This window comes from Fonsecaea monophora (assembly GCF_001642475.1).
Source record: "Fonsecaea monophora strain CBS 269.37 chromosome Unknown Scaff30, whole genome shotgun sequence".
NCBI lineage: Eukaryota > Fungi > Ascomycota > Eurotiomycetes > Chaetothyriales > Herpotrichiellaceae > Fonsecaea > Fonsecaea monophora.
In genome coordinates, this window is record NW_019173961.1 from 211,836 (window position 1) to 229,250 (window position 17,415).

Sequence of the window (17,415 nt, forward strand, 5' to 3'; positions counted from 1 at the left end):
GCACCACTGGGCACTTCAGGACTGCCGGGGACTATTCCGCTCTCGGGAAGTGCCTATTCCGTCCCCAGGTGAGTGGGTGCTAGGGTGTCACTGGGTGCCTAGCTGGCTTTAATCACCTGGGCAAGCAGTGGCCCTAATGACCTAACGACAGGCCCCCCAAAATCTCTGGCACGACTGGTTATGCACTTTATACACACCTCAGCTGCTTCAGTTCAAGTGGCCGCACCAGGTGCCGCTAGCCCTCGATGCCTTTCCAACCCTAATTGGAGGTCTCTCGAACTTCAACAACAATTTCTTCCTCTTTCTTACTTGTTCCCCACGTCACACACAGTTCGTTCGTATTTCGCAGTTCTTAGTCCCCCGCCAAAGCCAGAAAATTCTGTGATCACCCGTCGATTCTGCCTCTTTGGAGATGCTCGGCGGATCACATTATTCATGTCAAGATGTATCACCACCATCACTGACATAGGTGGCTCGAGATCGCCCCAGATTCGGTCCATCTCTTCACACACCCAGTCTCGCAAAGATCCATCTCTTTCAATTTGCCATCCAGACGGCTATGGTCTTTCCTTTCCTCAACGTTTGCCGCACCTGAGCCATCGACCCCATGCGTGGCGTTCGCCTCCTCGGTCTCACGGGTGGCCCGTTTACCCATCAAGATGCCAATCATCATCTCCATCTCCCACATGTTCCTGGAAAAGTGGATTATCATTTGGGGGTTTTCTCTGGTACTGCGGGGCCTTCCGACGGCGGCAAGCGAATCGCATGCCCCTTGGCGTCGTTCGAGATCCTCAACATCACTGGCACATGGAGCAATGACGAATTTTTCACCACCTTGTAAGGCCCGTTGATTCGCCTCGGAAAAGGATGCCAGGTCAATGTGAGCAAGGAAGAGACTTCTTGTCCTGAGTGACTTTTGGCCATCTCCGTCCGAGAGCCGCGACCGATTACCGTTATCTGGTCTTGCTATAAATACAGACTTGATGATCTGCCCTGACTTTGTAGGGAGCCATCAGAAGAATCTTCTGTCTCGATTTCCAAGCTGCTTTGTGTAGCTGAAATCCTATCCTAGCTGACCGAAAGGGGCTATTCTTGCTAGGTTCACAGAACCTTGACATTCACTTTACCGGGAGTCGGCCGACTCTATCGACTTTGGTCCTCTCGATTGACTTGTAGCATTGTCATCGAGAGGGTGTTGACATCATGGCCAAACCAATATTCTGTGCCACGCACCCACGTGCATGCAGCACAGCCTTTGAACGTGTTCGCTCCAGCCTGCCTATTCTGGGTAATTGATGTCAATGCTGACCATCTGGCAAGGTATTCATGACCAGGAAAGACTTGACCTGTGTCCATGAACCATTTGGCGACGCTTTTTATTATGGGTAAGTCGGTACAGGACAGGACGACGCGCCATTATATCTAATTCCGTCTCCAGTCCGGAGAGGATGAGCGTTCGCTATGAAAACGACGAAGATGCGAGAAACGCATCGGGGTATAGGGACTCGACCTACAAAACAATATTTGATCGACTAGAACACGAAGGAGCCAAGGTGTGTTATTGCCCTCGAGCCTATCCTCTCGTGTGGCTCTCGGCAGCTATTTCAAAGCTAGAGCTTACCTCTGAAATAGGGCAAACGCGTCTTCATCAAGGACATCCTTCATTATCTAGTTCCTCCCGACCAGCAGCCACCAAAATTGGCTCCTTCGTTGCAGCCAGTCAAGCGCGGTATCGGAACCGAGAAGCCGAGCCATGGGGTGAATGGGGTCAACGGTACCAATGGCGTGAACGGGGCCTATCATGTCAACGGTGCCAATGGGGTCAACGGTGTCAACAGCGTCAATGGTGACAATGGCACCAATGGCGTGAACGGAACCTATCATGTCAATGGTAACGGCGTCAATGGCACCAATGGCATTCACAAGAAAGCACCGTTTCCATTTCCGACAGAAGGCGAGCCAGGTAATCCTACAGTTGTCCCAAAAGCCTTGCTCGACAAGTTCCATTTCACATTCCTCATCCGGGACCCTCATTCCAGCATCCCGTCTTATTATCGCTGCACCATCCCGCCACTGGATGACATTACGGGATTCCACGAGTTCTATCCCAATGAGGCAGGGTATGATGAGCTTCGACGCTTTTTTGATTATGCCCGAGAGGCTGGGTTGATAAGAGACAGAAAAGATGGAGTCAAGAACGGGGTAGAGAATGGCCATGTTGCGAATGGCACTGCCAAAGTGCCTGAAGTGTGTGTGGTTGACGCGGACGATTTGTTGGATGATCCGGAGGGTATTCTCCAAGCTTACTGTCAGAGCGTGGGGCTTGATTTCCACCCTGACATGCTGAATTGGGACAATGAAGAGGATCAGAAGCGTGCAAAGGCTGCATTCGAGAAATGGAAGGGGTTCCATGAGGATGCGATCGACTCGACAGACCTCAAGCCGAGAACTCACGTGAGTGACATGTTATCCATTTCACCAATGTGGCAGAACTGACTGTGGACAGAAGAAAGCACCAAAAACCGAAGAACAGTGGGATGCCGAATGGAAGGAGAAATATGGAGAGAAGGCCGCCAGAGTGATCCGGAAGACTGTCGACGACAATATGGCCGATTACTTGTACCTGAAACAGTTTGCCTTGAAGCCATGATGCAGGACATTTTCGGATATCTGATCAGCGCGGTTGATGCTGTTCTAATGAGCCCCAGATTGCCTCTGATTCTTTCTCGTGTGTTTACGATTAGCCAATCCACAGACTGAATAATTTCATTACTTGAGCACCTAAAGAGACCAGCTACTAGCCGAGTAATTCTTCGTCAGGCTGCAGACAACGACGTCAGTGGTATTCCCGGATGCACTTCCGAGGAGTAAGTGACAAACCAGCAACCGGCTCAACATTTACCGATTGGGATACAGTGAAGATGTCTTGTCGAAAGAGGTAGTGGTCAGTCAATACGCAGCTAGCCGGCCTTGCGGGTTCGCTTGAGGGGTAAAAGTATGTAGAGTGGATAGGTATGTATACCAGAACAATCACCTGAAGGACAGGAGGTATCGATGGGCTTATACGGTACCAGTGGTTCTTGTTACCCGTTCTGTCCATATCTCTTTTGAAGTTCATGTTTACCTTTACGCCGAGGACTGACCTCTTTCTCTGTAGGTCTTCACATGGTCTGCCATTGTCTCGACCTTTCACAGTATACCTCCTCTTGCAGTCGCAGTCTCTGACCGCTTTCGTGTCGTGTGTGCATTGTTAATGTTGGTGAGAACCACCTGAAGTCAATTCGACGGTGGTGGTCTGATGAATGGTCGGATCGGGAGGGAACGTGAGGTGACTATGGCGAGAGGTTGCTGGAAGTCACCGGGAGGTACGAGAGAACTTTGTTCCTGAGGGCGGGCGCCAGGGTTGGTGCGCAGGAATCTCGGTGAACCTCCCCGCAGGTGCCAAGCGGTGCCAGGGTATTCTGGAAGATGCCAGCCAGCCAACCTATGTCATAGCCACCAACACGTCTTGCTCCACTTTGGGCACAGTTCCCGGGTACAAGAATCACTTTATTAACATGCTTCTCACTCCATTTTGTGACTGTTTAGACTTCTCTCAAACTTCCTACACGAAATAATACATAATCCTAACTACACATACACATCATTGAACCATGGCGGGTGTGCCTCAGTTCACTGATCGTGCCGCAAAGGCACTCGGCGATGCCGCAAATCTCGCTGAACAATATGCACATTCACAGATTCTACCACTCCACCTGGCAGTTTCTCTGTTTGACCCTCCTCCGGACGAATCAAAGGACCAACAGACGACAGTCAATGCCTCACAGTCGCACGCTTCGGCTCCACTCTTCAGACAGGTGGTCGAAAGAGCACATGGCGATGTCCAATTACTCGACAGAGCACTCAAGAAAGCCCTGGTGCGGCTTCCGAGTCAAGATCCTCCGCCCGAACATGTCACCATGTCGCCGTCCCTCTCGAAAGTGATCAGATCCGCCCAGGAACTGCAAAAGACGCAAAAAGATACCTACGTGGCCATTGACCACTTGATCACAGCCCTAGCGCAAGATCCGAAGATTCAAGAAGCCCTGCGGGAGGCAAACGTTCCCAATACCAAACTCATCGACTCGGCCATTCAACAAATACGTGGCACGAAGCGGGTCGACTCAAAACAAGCCGATTCAGAGGAGGAGAACGAAAACCTCAAGAAATTCACCATTGACATGACACAACTTGCAAGAGAAGGCAAACTCGATCCCGTGATTGGACGAGAGGAAGAGATCCGCAGAGTGATTCGAATTCTGTCCAGAAGAACGAAGAACAACCCCGTCCTCATTGGCGAGCCTGGTGTCGGCAAAACCACCGTCATTGAAGGCCTGGCACAGCGGATCATCAATGCCGATGTGCCTGCCAATCTTGCCGCCTGCAAGCTTCTCTCGCTGGATGTGGGATCTCTTGTTGCTGGCAGCAAGTACCGTGGTGAATTCGAGGAGAGAATGAAGGGTGTCCTCAAAGAGATCGAGGCTTCTAACGAGATGATCGTTCTCTTTGTGGATGAAATCCATCTTCTCATGGGCGCTGGTGCCAGTGGCGAGGGTGGAATGGACGCCGCGAATCTGCTCAAACCCATGCTGGCCCGTGGTCAGCTTCACTGTATCGGTGCCACCACTCTCGCAGAGTACCGCAAATACATTGAAAAAGATGCTGCCTTCGAACGAAGATTCCAACAAGTCTTGGTTAAGGAACCTACCGTGCAAGAGACAATCTCCATCCTTCGTGGCTTGAAAGAGCGATACGAGGTCCACCACGGTGTGACCATTCTAGATGGCGCCATTGTCGCGGCCGCTACTCTTGCCGCTCGGTACATCACATCGAGGCGTCTACCCGATTCGGCCGTTGATCTTATCGACGAAGCAGCAGCAGACGTCCGTGTCATTAGAGAATCTCAACCCGAAGTTCTCGATAACCTTGAACGACGACTCCGGCAACTCGAGATCGAGATTCACGCCCTGCAACGTGAGACAGATCCATCGTCGGTTCAGCGTCTGGAAGAGGCCAAGCTTGAAGCCGCAAACGTCAAGGAGGAGCTGGAACCGTTGAAGGAACACTACGAACGTGAGAAGGCTCGCTCCCGAGAAATCCAGGAGGCCAAGATCAAATTGGAACAGCTCAAGAACAAGAGAGACGAAGCAGAGCGTTCCAACGACCTCCAGACTGCTTCAGACTTGACATACTACGCCATCCCCGATGTGGCTGCCAAGATCCGCGCCCTCGAGAACGCCAGAGCTCAGGCGGATGCGGAGCAGCATGCCAGACTGGGTGCGATGGGTGAGGTTTCACCTACGGACGCAGTTGGACCCGAACAAATCAACGCCATCGTCGCCAAGATGACCGGTATCCCCATCACGAGGCTGCGTGCTTCCGAGAAGGAGAAGATTCTCCACATGGAACAGCATCTGCAGCGCATTGTGGTTGGCCAAAGAGAGGCTGTCCAGTCCGTCTCAAATGCAATCCGACTCCAACGTTCTGGCCTGGGCAACCCCAACCAGCCACCAAGCTTTTTGTTCTGCGGTCCTTCTGGTACTGGTAAGACGCTGTTGACCAAGGCGCTTGCCGAGTTCTTGTTCGACGACCCGAAGGCCATGATCAGATTCGACATGTCAGAATATCAGGAACGACATTCACTGTCGAGAATGATTGGTGCACCTCCGGGATATGTTGGACACGACGCTGGTGGACAGCTTACCGAGGCGTTGCGACGTCGGCCTTTCTCGATCTTGTTGTTCGATGAGGTGGAGAAAGCTGCCAAAGAGGTGCTCACCGTGCTGCTCCAGCTCATGGACGACGGCAGAATCACCGATGGCCAAGGCCGTGTTGTCGACGCTAAGAACTGCATCGTGGTCATGACGAGCAATCTTGGTGCCGAATATCTGTCTCGCAACACTGCACCAGATGGGAAGATCGACCCAACCACCAAGGAATTGGTGATGAACGCTCTGCGGAACTACTTCCTGCCAGAATTCTTGAACAGAATCAGCTCAATAGTCATCTTCAACCGTCTCACAAGGAGAGAAATCCGCAAGATTGTCGATCTGAGACTAAGCGAGATCCAAAAGAGACTCGAAAGCAACGACAAGAAGATCACCATCAACGCAAGCGAAGAGGTCAAAGACTACCTTGGCGCTGCTGGATACTCACCTGCGTATGGCGCCCGTCCTCTGCAGAGGTTGATCGAGAAGGAGATTCTCAATCGCCTGGCTGTGTTGATCTTGAGAGGCGCCATCAAAGATGGAGAGACGGCCAATGTCGTCTTGGAGGATGGACGCGTCGTGGTATTGCCCAACCACACCGACAGTGAGATGGAAGAGGATGAAGATATGCTTGATGATGAGGATGCCATGTTGGAGCTGGAGGATGGAGCCAATGGAAACATGGACCTTTACGAGTAAAATGGTCAAGGCTCGCGCACAGCAAGGCTAGGCGTTGAAGGAGAAATGAGTGATGACTTTGCATAAAAAGCGAACGGCGTTCGGTTGGGAATACTTCATGGGCACTTTATGTAGCATGAGTCATGATACATTTAGACCTGTAGTAGACTTACACGGTCTTAATAAAATTATCATACAATCACTTTGCAGATTCAATCCGTAGTACCTAGTATCTTTTCCATTGAATTGTCTCTTGTGCACTGCTGGTGGAAGTGGTAGAGCCTTGACGCGTGCAAGACGCGCTAGTCTATGATGTCATTTTCTGAGCGCGTCGAATATTTGTAACAGGCATCACGTTGTCCGCGGACAGCCACGCTCACGCAACAGACAGAAACAACCCTTTCAGACTCTCAGACTCGGCCAACGCATAGCACAGAGATAGAGAGAACAAACTTGCATCCAGTTCCCACGCCAAACGATTACAAGTCACTTGCCCTTTGAAAATCCACAATACTCCTCTTTCCACCCTCTGAAGTCGCAGGGACCGGGCTGACATGGCGCCCTCGACAACGATCAGAAAACCGAAGAATGCATTCTCCCCGCCCCGGCCGGGGAAGTCAAAGGTTACTAAATCGACGAAAGAGAAGGGTGCGGCGATCACAAAGAGCGCAGCAGCCAGACGCAGTCTGGGGGCAACGGGGAACTCGAAAGTACGTAAACAGCTCCAGCAAGGGAACCAGAGAGCCGGACAGAAGACGAAGCCGCAGAAAACGAAACGGAGAGGTGCGGCGGGGACGATGAGAGCAATACTTGGAGAGTCAGACGCAGACTCGGATTCTAATCCGGAAGAAGAAGACAACGACGGAGATGGTGCTGGGTCGGACGAGAATATGGACACCAGGGTCGAGGAGGATGAGAGCCTTGGCCATGAAGATGATCATGACAATGACGACGACACCAACGCACAAGGCGAAGAGGACGGGGAAGAAGAAGAGGAGGAGGAAGAAGCCTCCCTGTTCCACGACCGCGATCTCAACCTATCATCCCCAGAACCCGACTTCATCCTCGCCGAGGTCACCACAAACGGGACAGGTGGAAACCCAACATCCTCGACGAGTCCGTCAATACCCCTCCCGCTCATCCACCGGATCATGCACGCCCACTTCCTAAAGCCCGACCACACCTCCCTGTCCGCGGACGCGAGGCATCTCATGGGAAAGTACGCCGACATCTTCGTCAAGGAGGCCATCAGGCGGTGCGTGGACGACAAGCGGGAGCGCGCCGCCGCGCGGGGGAGTGGCGACGGCGGCGTGGTGGGAGACACGGGCTGGCTGGAAGTCGAGGACCTCGAGAGGGTCGGGGTGCAGCTGTGTTTGGATTTCTGAACGCCAACACATATATCGTACCGAGTTCATACATACCTTCCTCTATGGCAGGGGATGGGAATCAAATAAAAGCCTAATGACGACACCTATATAACGACAACGAGAGGAAATTGAAACGGAACGGAGCACTCTGTCTTTTCTGGTGTTTGTTCTGATGAAAAGAACAGCAAAGGCATACATACATGTAGTGCCTCGTATGTAAATACCCTCCAACTCTTACCACCGTAGAGGACACCCTGACTTGACGAGGCCTGTCAGCGACATTGTCTTTGTCTGCTGTCTGAGTGTTTGTCAAACGTGTTGTTGAGATCTTTCCCCCAAGCAGGGAGTATGTATATTCCTTTTATCTTCTGGTCTGTACCTCGGGAGGCACAGAAGGTATCTAGGATAAATAAGTGTCTAAAATAGGTATTCTAGGTATCTAGGCAGGTAAATAGTTGTTACACACGTCGCATGCAGCTTACACATTGTACATCTATATGCAGAGGCTAGCTTTGGTATCAAATGGTGGTAAAAATCCGGATCAATAATGAAAAAAAAGTCTTTGCACAAAAAAAGTCGTCCTTTAGGTGCTGGGGCAACTGGGGCCTCCCAACTTTCCAAGTTCGTCCGTCCTCCTTGCTGAGTCTCTTGAAAAAATAATAACCTCCCCTCTCCCCTTCCTTTCCTAAAAATTTGTGGCTGCCAGTTTCTATATAATTGAACTCGACTCGACCTCGGGACCTTGCCGGGGGAATTCTGAGGACAATAATGGCTTCGTTGGAACCTCCTCTCACAAACAACGCCGGGATGTGTGGCGGGCTTCTGAAAGTCGGTTCTCTCTCCCTTCTTCTTTTTTTTTGCGCCGGACTCTTGAGAGCTTTTGTTTTGCTCGTGTGGATGAGCGGGGATATTGGGCCCCGTGTCAATCCAAGAAAGAAAAGGTAAATTACCACAACGCCAACAGGGCGCCGAGAGCGATACCGACCACACCTGTCGATGACTGAGGCACGAATCCCGGAACAGCGGCACCGGTGAATACAGCTGGAGCCACGACTGCGCTCGATGAAGGTGGCGGCGCAATGGTCTGCGCTGGTGGTGCGACAGGCGAGCTTTCCGGAGGTGGCGCACCAAAAGCAAACGACGATTCAGCCGGAGGGGGAGAAGCAGGGGGACAGCCGGGGGTGGTGGTGGGGAGCCAGCGGGAGGCGCAGTAACGTTAACGAGTGGTAGCTTGGCCGCGTTGGCAATGTAGGCGTCAATAGTATTGGGCGAGGAGTCGTTCTGGTTGATGACCATGGCCATACCCTTCGCGCAGTGGTTGGTCTGGCCGCAGTAGATCCAGATGGGCTTGGTATCGTTGACCAGGACGTTGTAGACTGGAGTGAATGGCTCCGAACCGGTGACAGGGACAAATCCAGATTTCAGCCCAGGACGAGTAGCCGAGGTGAGATTGGAGGCGATCGGTTTGCAAGGTTCAGCAAACGATGACTCTGTCACTGTGTGGTTCTGCGCAAACAATTAGACTTGAGACAGGCCAAGTTGGTGCAGAAGACAAACCTTTGGGTGGAACTGGAACTGGACCACAGACCCGACTGGTGCCGTGACCTTGTCGGGGAAATATTTCAAAGATCCGTTTGCGTCTGAGACAGAGACAACCTGGACGATCAATTGGCCTGGTTGAGTCGCCATTGGTGGTGCAGCGCCGGTCTGAATGGGCTGACAACCCGATGGGCAGGATGCTGCGGCGAATGCTGGAGGTCCTTGCTTGTCGCCGCCACTGCCCCAGCTGCTCCAACCGCCGCCGCTGCCTGAATCACCGCCACCACCGTAGCTGCCGCCACCGTAACTACCGCCGCCATAGCTCTGCGCGAGGGCAGATGCCGCGAAAAATGTCGAGATGAGAGTCTTGAGAGACATGTCTGCTGGGATCTTGCAAGGGGAAAGTGACTTTGGAATAATACTTGAGACTGGAGATGGACAGTTGGGATGGGTGCGAGACAACGAGCGACCGGCGCAAGAACAGAAAACTGCAGTGCGTCAAGCAGCAGAAAGGAATGAACAGGACCGGTACTGTGGAAGTACACGAAGACCACTTTTGGTATGAAATAAAGATGGAATGGAGAGAGGAAAGAAACACATTTCGAAACAGCAACACAGGAGACATATGTAGGCCAGCGACAAAACGAGGAGGCTGTGCAAAGCACGGAACAGGAGAGAGTCCGGATCTTGGAATTGAGATTATGGATCTCGATAGGCCAGGGTTATGGGACTCCCAGAGTCTCGTCACCTGGTCATTTTTGCCCCTGGAGGAGGTTCCAAGGCATTGTGGACGAGTCGTCACATATCCGTCTCAGGTGGACGGAGGATATCTGAGACGGGACAGGCGAGAAAAATCCTTGCGGAGAGAGCGCAAAGAAGCAAGGAGGGTGGGCGCCAAAATGTCGATAGCTAGGAATAGAGTCACAGCGGAGGCGCGCGACAGGAGGAGTCGAGTGTCGCAGAGTAGGAGGAGAGAGGGCCATCCGAAGCGCTGGGTGGTTTTGAATCGTGTTTGGGGCAGGAGCAGGAGTGCGATTCTGAGGCACAAGACGTTTCCGACTGGCGGAGCGGGCCTTTCCATTTGTGGAATAGCGTGATATCTCTTCTTGGCACCTGGAGGAGTCAAGCGTCTCCCCTTTCCATCGCCATTCATCTCCCTTCTATCTCGTTTACCGGCCATCCTACTCGCTTCACGTGGATCTTGCAGCCCTAGGACCTCGATCTGGGCCTGAATTCGACTCCCAAAAAGCTTGTCTCCGGCTCTACCCTTGTTCTATTCTCCGGGGTTGCAGCCTCGGGATCCAGCCTTCCGAGTTTCACAGGGACAAATAATCAGATACTGCGCCGCTCAGCCACTTTCAGAGTCATTGCTAGGACCTTGCCCTAAGTCGGCATGTCCCTTACCGAGAGTGCCCTTGATGATCCGTGTGATGAAGACGCTTAACTGGGCGAGTCTCTTACTCAATGCGGACAGACGAGCTCTTCCTAGGCATGGCCGATAACTTGGTGCTCCGCTACATGAAGTTTTGAACTTCGGTTTGATTAGCTGTTCGCTAGTCCGTTACACTCTGCTACCTTGTCTTCTCAGCAGTCCTTTCTGGATCGCCTCCCTGGTTGAAGCGTACAATGAATTCAGTCCGTCAAGTGTCGCAAACCCAGACTTCCCACAAGTACTTTTCCCCCTTCATAATCATACATTAATCTTCCAGCATTATCGATAGAAGTACTCCCACGATAACTCCGTGCCTCGGTACCATTGATTTTGAGCGCCTGGGCTGGGAATCTGAACTCGAATAATAACAACCGTACCTTGCCCTCCGGCCCTTGCGCCTTGAATTTGGATGGCCTCACTCTGAACTATCACAGTCGTCCAACGAGCGAAGGCCTTCCACTGAGCATTCAGGTCATGGTGTACCCACTGGGTGGTGGTGTAGGGGCGATGAAATCCCACTGTCCGGGAGGCAGATTGCTGCGGTTGGTGGGTGTGCCACTGTAACTGGGACTCTGGGGTCGCGAGCCTTCTTGCTGCATGTTGGTCAAGGCGGGATCGACCTCTTCCTCAGTTTTCCTCTTCTTAGGTGGTCGGCCCCGAGGGCGAGGGGTGTTTGGGGGATCAAGGACGTATTCTTCTTTCAGCTGCATCGAGACACTTGGGTCGTATCCACGTTCACGCGCAAGTCGTCGCAGGCCAGCCATCACTTTCGGGTCCATTCCAGTGATTTCCTGGATGCGATCGTATGCAATGCTCGCTTCCGCCAGCGCCAATGCCTGAATGCGCACAGCGGTAGTGTGATCGCCCATTTTGAGGACCTTTGGAGCCTTTGCCTCGGTGGTTCTTTGCGCCCAGTCAGAGCTTCTAAAAAATGCTTGAGGATCGGCGGCTTGACGAGTAATACTGTTCTCGATGCCTTGTTCTTTCATCGCGTCAAGGTAGTTTCGGCAGCTGAGAAGGTGGACGCGCTGTCGGGAGGTATGCTGGGCCATTTCTCTGCTGCAGTATTTGCATCGCACCTGCGCCAGCTTCTGGGTGGACATTAGTGAGAGGTGTTAGGGCAGAACATGATTATGATGATGATGCGCCAGGCCATACCTGAGTGCCCTCTGGATCTTGAGGAATAATATCCCATGCTGAATGAGTTTCGGTATCACCTGGTTTGTTTTTGTACCCTCCTGACTAAAGGGAGCTGATTAGCATGCGTCGATGAAAGGTGAAAGTCAAGCAGCAACTTACGCCTGGACCACCCATGGTGAACTTGGGCCAGAAGTGTCGAGGTTCGAGAATGACACTGGGCGTGATCGTCTCAGCTGCGTAATTTTGGAGGTCTGACTGGTGATAAAGAGATGGACGGGGCTGATGTGCGGGAGATGAGGTGGGTGGGTGCGAAAGTGGTTGTCAAGTGAGTGCGAAGAGAAATGTCATTTCAGTTGTCATTTGATGGCCGTAGTTTCCCGACTCGCCGACTGGCCCCGGGGTGCCGTGGGTGCCCGGAGTTGCAGCCCGTGAGCCCCAAGACCCAAAACATTGGGCGTGGCGCGTGTCATACAGTAAACACGACATCATCACCCTCTACACAGTTAATACATTTTTCCCTTCCCCTCCTTTGAGAGCAGCGTCATGGCCGATTCTTCGCAAGGGGCGACGTCGCTCTTGACTGAGCATCTACAGTATACGCCTTTGGTAAAGTCACTTGCGATGACATAATAGCCATTTTCGAATGCTAACGAGCCGCAGTCACTGATTGACGACATAATCAACTCGGTCAACAACTTCGTTTACCAAGGAGTCGGCAGCCTGGAAACCGGACTTCTGTCAACGCATCCCGAGAAGTTGGGCTTCAAGGCCGTCAAGACTGTCAGCGATGATGGCGTGGAAGACTTGGAGTTCCCCGAGGCAAAGAAAGAGATCGAAGAAGGCCTCCACAAACTTGAGACACTGCTCAACTCGACGGTCGATAAGAATTTTGACAAGTTTGAGATATATGTGCTGAGGAATATCCTGTCTGTGCCTACAGAATTGGTCAACTGGGTCCAGTTGAGTCATTACGAGGTGGGCGAGTAACTGTGCAGAAGAGCGAGCGACTCGGGAATTCCAGCTAACGGCGCGCAGAACATATCATTCCCACCTCCGGCGAACGCGCCCACAGTTGATAACGTGCAACTACTGCGGCGCAAGCTGGCCGCCACGAGGACTGTCTCACATGCCCTCAAAGAAGAGTATAGGCGCAATGAGGCAATCCTGCAACAACTGAGAAGTTTGATCGGCGATTCCCCCGACTCCGCAAACAGCCTGTCATTCCTCATGAACGGCGCATCTGGTCAGACTCTCAATGTAACCCAGCACCCTGACAATCGCCGTTTAACCACCAACACGAAATTCGCCGTTTCACAGCTCCCCGCCCTCAAGTCGTTGCTCGCCGAATTGCGACCTAAGCTGGCCTCGTTGAAAGATACAGATAAAAACATCTCGAGTGCCAAGGATGAACTCAAAGAGGAGCGCAGAGGTTATATCGAGCAGCGAACGCGATCACATCTTGAGCGCCATGGCGAAGCCTCGGGAGAAGATTCGACAGTATTGTCTGGCAAGCGGGTGGATCCGGAGGAAGTGCAAGCCCTCGAAAAGGTCGCTTCCATATTCGACGCGGTGTGAAGACCTGGTACTCGAATTACCCGTGAACTCACCCCTCCACGAGCAGCAGCCTCGATACGAGAGTATCGAGAACATCAGCTCCCGGGGAAGCAGAATGTGACAGGTCATATTGACTAAAAGACCAAGAGGTCCGAGCGTGCATAAGGTTGCGCTGGTCAAAGTTGAGAAATTCTCCGATGTCCCGAATCCGGCGAAGAAGATACTGGTTTCGGAAGGAAGACTCAAGTTCATTCACCAGCATCTCAGTATGTTATGCATGAAGTGCAAGTCATGTGGAGAGAGGTGCGTCGGCACTCAACTTGTCATGGGACAGAGCAACGCCGAAACTGGTTGAGAGATGGAATGCGTTTAAGATTTTGGCGGGCCAGGAGGTACGAAGACCCATTTGGTGGCCCATGGTGTAACCGTTTCAAGCATGGCCGGTGGGGAGAGATGCGGAAGACGAAGTTTTACCTAGTGGAAGAGAAGGGTCTGGGTCATGGCAGAGTGGCATTGATGCGGAAGCGAGCAGAAGATAGAGGAATTAGTTTCCTCATCTATCTGCTTTTCAGCATGCCATGAAGTCGCGGATCGCAGGCTAGAACTGCCTTTGCCTGGGATGATGGTGGAAGGAGATGGGCCAATGATGGGACGGGATTTGCACAGGGATACAGTCCCAGATGCGAGCCAATGTGCGTGGAAGCCGGTTTCTCTCCTCGTACACCGGCAGCTGGAGCAGAAGAGCCGGCAACAAATGATGCTGGGCTTTTTGCCAGAGTGGCTGATGATTATCAGGATGGTGAGTTGTGTGCTGGCGAGTTGATCCAAGCAGAAGATCGGCAGATGAAGCCCGACTGGCCAGTCAGAAGCCACTGAACTACACAATGTGGGTCTTACTCGTTTGGGCCATACTATAAATATGATTAGCGCCCTGCATGCGCCTGCTCACTGGCCAATGGATGCTCTTAAAGGAGCCAAGCCATTAGCTAAGCGCTGGAGACCCACTGGTCGTTCAATCTCTCTTCGTCATTTCATTCTCCCAGATGCTCCTCCATCCCCCCCTGCATCTTTGCTTGGACAGCGTCTGGCTGTCATCCTTCCTATTCCCACATCTCAGCGCATTGATTGTTTCATTCATCGATCAAGCCTTCTAACCGCCGAACATGTATTGCTGGTGGTGATACTCGAAAGATGATTCGTCTGGAGCTGGCCGGCGAGGTCGGTCAGAGACAAGCACGATCTTTGAATAGATCAGGCACTACTGTAGGTGAAATGCATTTGGCCAGGTGAGTGTGCATGAAGGAATCATACGGCTGGGATATAATAGTACAGAGCCTCGTCTATTTCTCGATGCTCTCTTGTCTGGCACTTGTGTTCAAGTTCTGGTCTGTTTGGCGCTGGTTTCGCATTCCACCATCTTCCAAAGGTTCTGTCTTCTGTTGTCGATTGACTTGCTTTTCCTTTTGATTCTGTATATCATGGAGAATCACTTTACCACCTCCCAACCTACTTGGTCTTCAGAAAGCGGGACTCGCTTCAACAGTCCACCGAAGCCCCAGTCCAGCATGAACAAACTCGAACCACCACCGACTCCAGCGTACGACGCATCCGCTCTCTTGATCCAACCATCGCCACTCCTTACATCGTCCTTACATTCTCGTCACTCGGCATCTTCGGCCCAGGAATCTGCTTATCTACGCCAGGCGAAATGGCTCCAGTGGATTCGATGTACGCTGGCAATATTGACCATTGCCACTGCCACAGCCGCTGTGGGCTGTGAGGGACATGTTTTGCACAGCTATAACAAAACACACATGGGTTCCAAGTGGCATCTACCACCGCTTTGGCCGACGAATGTGGATGTGAGGCCAACTTTGGCCGTTTTGATTGCAGCCACCCTCATCATCATCCTCAGTCTCAGTTATGTGGTTGTATCGCTCGTTCCAACGGTAAATATTTCCCTCTGGACGCTTCTCGATGACTTTATTCTAATCTGGGGAACAGCCTTACTCCCGTACGCTCATGTACAATTTTCTCTTCCTTGCTTCTTCTCTAGCAGGCATTGTCCTCGCCCTCTTCGCCATCCCTTTCAACAGCATTCTCACCAATTTCGCATCTCATCATCAACGAGACTCGATCCAATCATGGACATGCAAATTCTCCCACGGTGCCTCGCAATTCATGGCCGATGCCCACTCCCTACAAATTCCAGTGTACGTATCCCACGGGATCCCGATACCTGCGGGCTTCAAGAGGTTGTGCATGGAAAGTGAGGTGAGTCAGGGCCTGATTGCGGGGCTGCTGGTGCTCGAGGCGGCGAGTGTGGGCGTGGCGGTTGTGGGCGTGTTGTTGGAAAGAAGCATGGCGAAGAAGCGGATGCAGAGGTACGCTGAGAAAGGGGAGAAGCAGACGGTGTATTTTGATAAGAAATAGAGTGAGTCATCTCAGACCCTCACCGAAGCGAATATCCCGAGTCCGGAATTTTATGTAGCGTGCGCTGGGGACTTGCGGTAAAATAGATTTGGGGAGTGGCAGTGTCTGTTGAACAGCACGTTGCGGACCACGGCCAGTGGATTGAAAGGATGCTTTGGAGTGACTCTATCAAATGTGTTACCGTGTGGAATTTTCGGGGATTGGAGCTACAACGTATACGAAAGATTTTCTGTTCTTAGCCAAAAGGAGGTAAAATCACGAGCGAGCTCACCCCTCTTTGGGACGAAGGTGACGCCGCCCTGTGCTTCCCACCCCCCCCCCCCCCCCCCCCCGGGGCGCGCGCGAGTCAGGCCTTTGCCTGGGTGAGCTGTCAACCGTGTCTCACCCTCCATAGGGGCCGCGACGCCTCGCGCCTGGGCGCCAGGCAGACGATCGACTCGGGCTCGCCCCGGTGGAGAAGGATGCGTCCTCTATTATTGGCCATTCGAATGCACCGTCGTGAACCAGTTAAACGGGAGGAGGTGTTTAAAAGCGGCGCTACTGGTTCCACGTTGAGAAGGCTGCTACCTCGACCTCGACCACATATTTGCAAAACCGAGTCGACCCGCCCTACTCTGAAGGGACCAGAAGATATATTCATAAAGAATCCCTCTCGCCGCTTCGACGATTTTCCTTCCCTTCGATCCACGCTGCTCGACGCTGCTGCCCGTCCCCTTGCAGGTCCCACTCGACCGCTCCAAATGCGTGGCAGCTAAAGAAGATGGCGTTCCTCCTTCCTTACGACCACCGTCGACTAATCCTGTCGGCCCTCTACCTTCCGAAGAGAATGCTGGCCTCCCTAATCGCTAGATTAGGCTTACAACTACCTCCTGCCCGTGTCGGGCCTCTCGCCTTACGCTCTAAACCGGGCAGCTGCCTCTATTTATGCGTAAGTAGAGTGACGCTCTAGGCGTGCGCGCCTCTCTCCATCTAGGCTGCGTTGCGGGGACGTGGTTCTGAATGAGAGCATTCCTAGCGCTGTGGTGGTCCTCGTTCGTTTCTACTCGGTGGCGACTCTGGCCATTACCTGGAGAGGACTGCACCTCGGACACTCCGACACAGGTTGACTACACATGTCGCTGAGAGCGCAAAGCCTGGTATCCTAGCTCGCTTGCATCAGCCGGACAGATGAGACACATGCCATATCGTTCAGTCGAAGATCATTCTCGTTAGCGAAGAGTACGGCCGGTATTTGGTACACGCCCTGCCATGCTGCTGAGATAGATAGCGGCAGCAGCTCGAGCACGGCTTGCGATGGCTCTCTATCGCTCGCGTGTATGCCCTCCACCGACCCTTCAGATGTCGCGTACACGTCCCGATACCGCGACCGGGCTTGCGACGGCCGGTGGAGCCGCTTCCGTTGACGTCCATACACCTGGACCTAGTCTTTCAGGCTGTTGTCACCTTGTTCTACCTACGCCCCGGCCTGATTCGAGGCTAGAGGATCGGATCGGATCAAGGTGGCCACTCCGCGCATCCCCTTCCA

General features: G+C 52.7%; 7 protein-coding genes across 7 annotated transcripts; 5 read left to right on the forward strand and 2 right to left on the reverse strand.

Moving 5' to 3' along the window:
• Positions 1–1,326: 1,326 nt before the first annotated feature.
• Positions 1,327–2,650, forward strand: AYO21_05051 (hypothetical protein; the record flags this gene model as incomplete). The annotated part of the gene is made up of 4 exons (XM_022655022.1): positions 1,327–1,385; positions 1,439–1,553; positions 1,633–2,454; positions 2,507–2,650. 4 exons carry the CDS (start codon positions 1,327–1,329, stop codon positions 2,648–2,650), a joined length of 1,140 nt encoding a protein of 379 aa, XP_022512705.1.
• A 1,003-nt stretch (positions 2,651–3,653) lies between these two features.
• Positions 3,654–6,446, forward strand: AYO21_05052 (hsp98-like protein; the record flags this gene model as incomplete). Its single annotated transcript, XM_022655023.1, has 1 exon — positions 3,654–6,446. One exon carries the CDS (start codon positions 3,654–3,656, stop codon positions 6,444–6,446), a length of 2,793 nt encoding a protein of 930 aa, XP_022512706.1.
• A 533-nt stretch (positions 6,447–6,979) lies between these two features.
• Positions 6,980–7,810, forward strand: AYO21_05053 (hypothetical protein; the record flags this gene model as incomplete). The annotated part of the gene is made up of 1 exon (XM_022655024.1): positions 6,980–7,810. The coding sequence occupies one exon, from the start codon at positions 6,980–6,982 to the stop codon at positions 7,808–7,810; it is 831 nt and encodes a 276-aa protein (XP_022512707.1).
• Positions 7,811–8,738: 928 nt separating this feature from the next.
• AYO21_05054 (hypothetical protein) lies at positions 8,739–9,709 on the reverse strand (the record flags this gene model as incomplete). The annotated part of the gene is made up of 3 exons (XM_022655025.1): positions 8,739–8,881; positions 8,932–9,298; positions 9,350–9,709. 3 exons carry the CDS (start codon positions 9,707–9,709, stop codon positions 8,739–8,741), a joined length of 870 nt encoding a protein of 289 aa, XP_022512708.1.
• Positions 9,710–11,230: 1,521 nt separating this feature from the next.
• Positions 11,231–12,077, reverse strand: AYO21_05055 (hypothetical protein; the record flags this gene model as incomplete). Its single annotated transcript, XM_022655026.1, has 3 exons — positions 11,231–11,854; positions 11,922–12,005; positions 12,063–12,077. 3 exons carry the CDS (start codon positions 12,075–12,077, stop codon positions 11,231–11,233), a joined length of 723 nt encoding a protein of 240 aa, XP_022512709.1.
• A 369-nt stretch (positions 12,078–12,446) lies between these two features.
• On the forward strand, positions 12,447–13,478 carry AYO21_05056 (hypothetical protein; the record flags this gene model as incomplete). Its single annotated transcript, XM_022655027.1, has 3 exons — positions 12,447–12,509; positions 12,564–12,867; positions 12,925–13,478. 3 exons carry the CDS (start codon positions 12,447–12,449, stop codon positions 13,476–13,478), a joined length of 921 nt encoding a protein of 306 aa, XP_022512710.1.
• Positions 13,479–14,935: 1,457 nt separating this feature from the next.
• AYO21_05057 (hypothetical protein) lies at positions 14,936–15,890 on the forward strand (the record flags this gene model as incomplete). Its single annotated transcript, XM_022655028.1, has 2 exons — positions 14,936–15,406; positions 15,462–15,890. The coding sequence occupies 2 exons, from the start codon at positions 14,936–14,938 to the stop codon at positions 15,888–15,890; spliced, it is 900 nt and encodes a 299-aa protein (XP_022512711.1).
• Between the last annotated feature and the right edge of the window lie 1,525 nt (positions 15,891–17,415).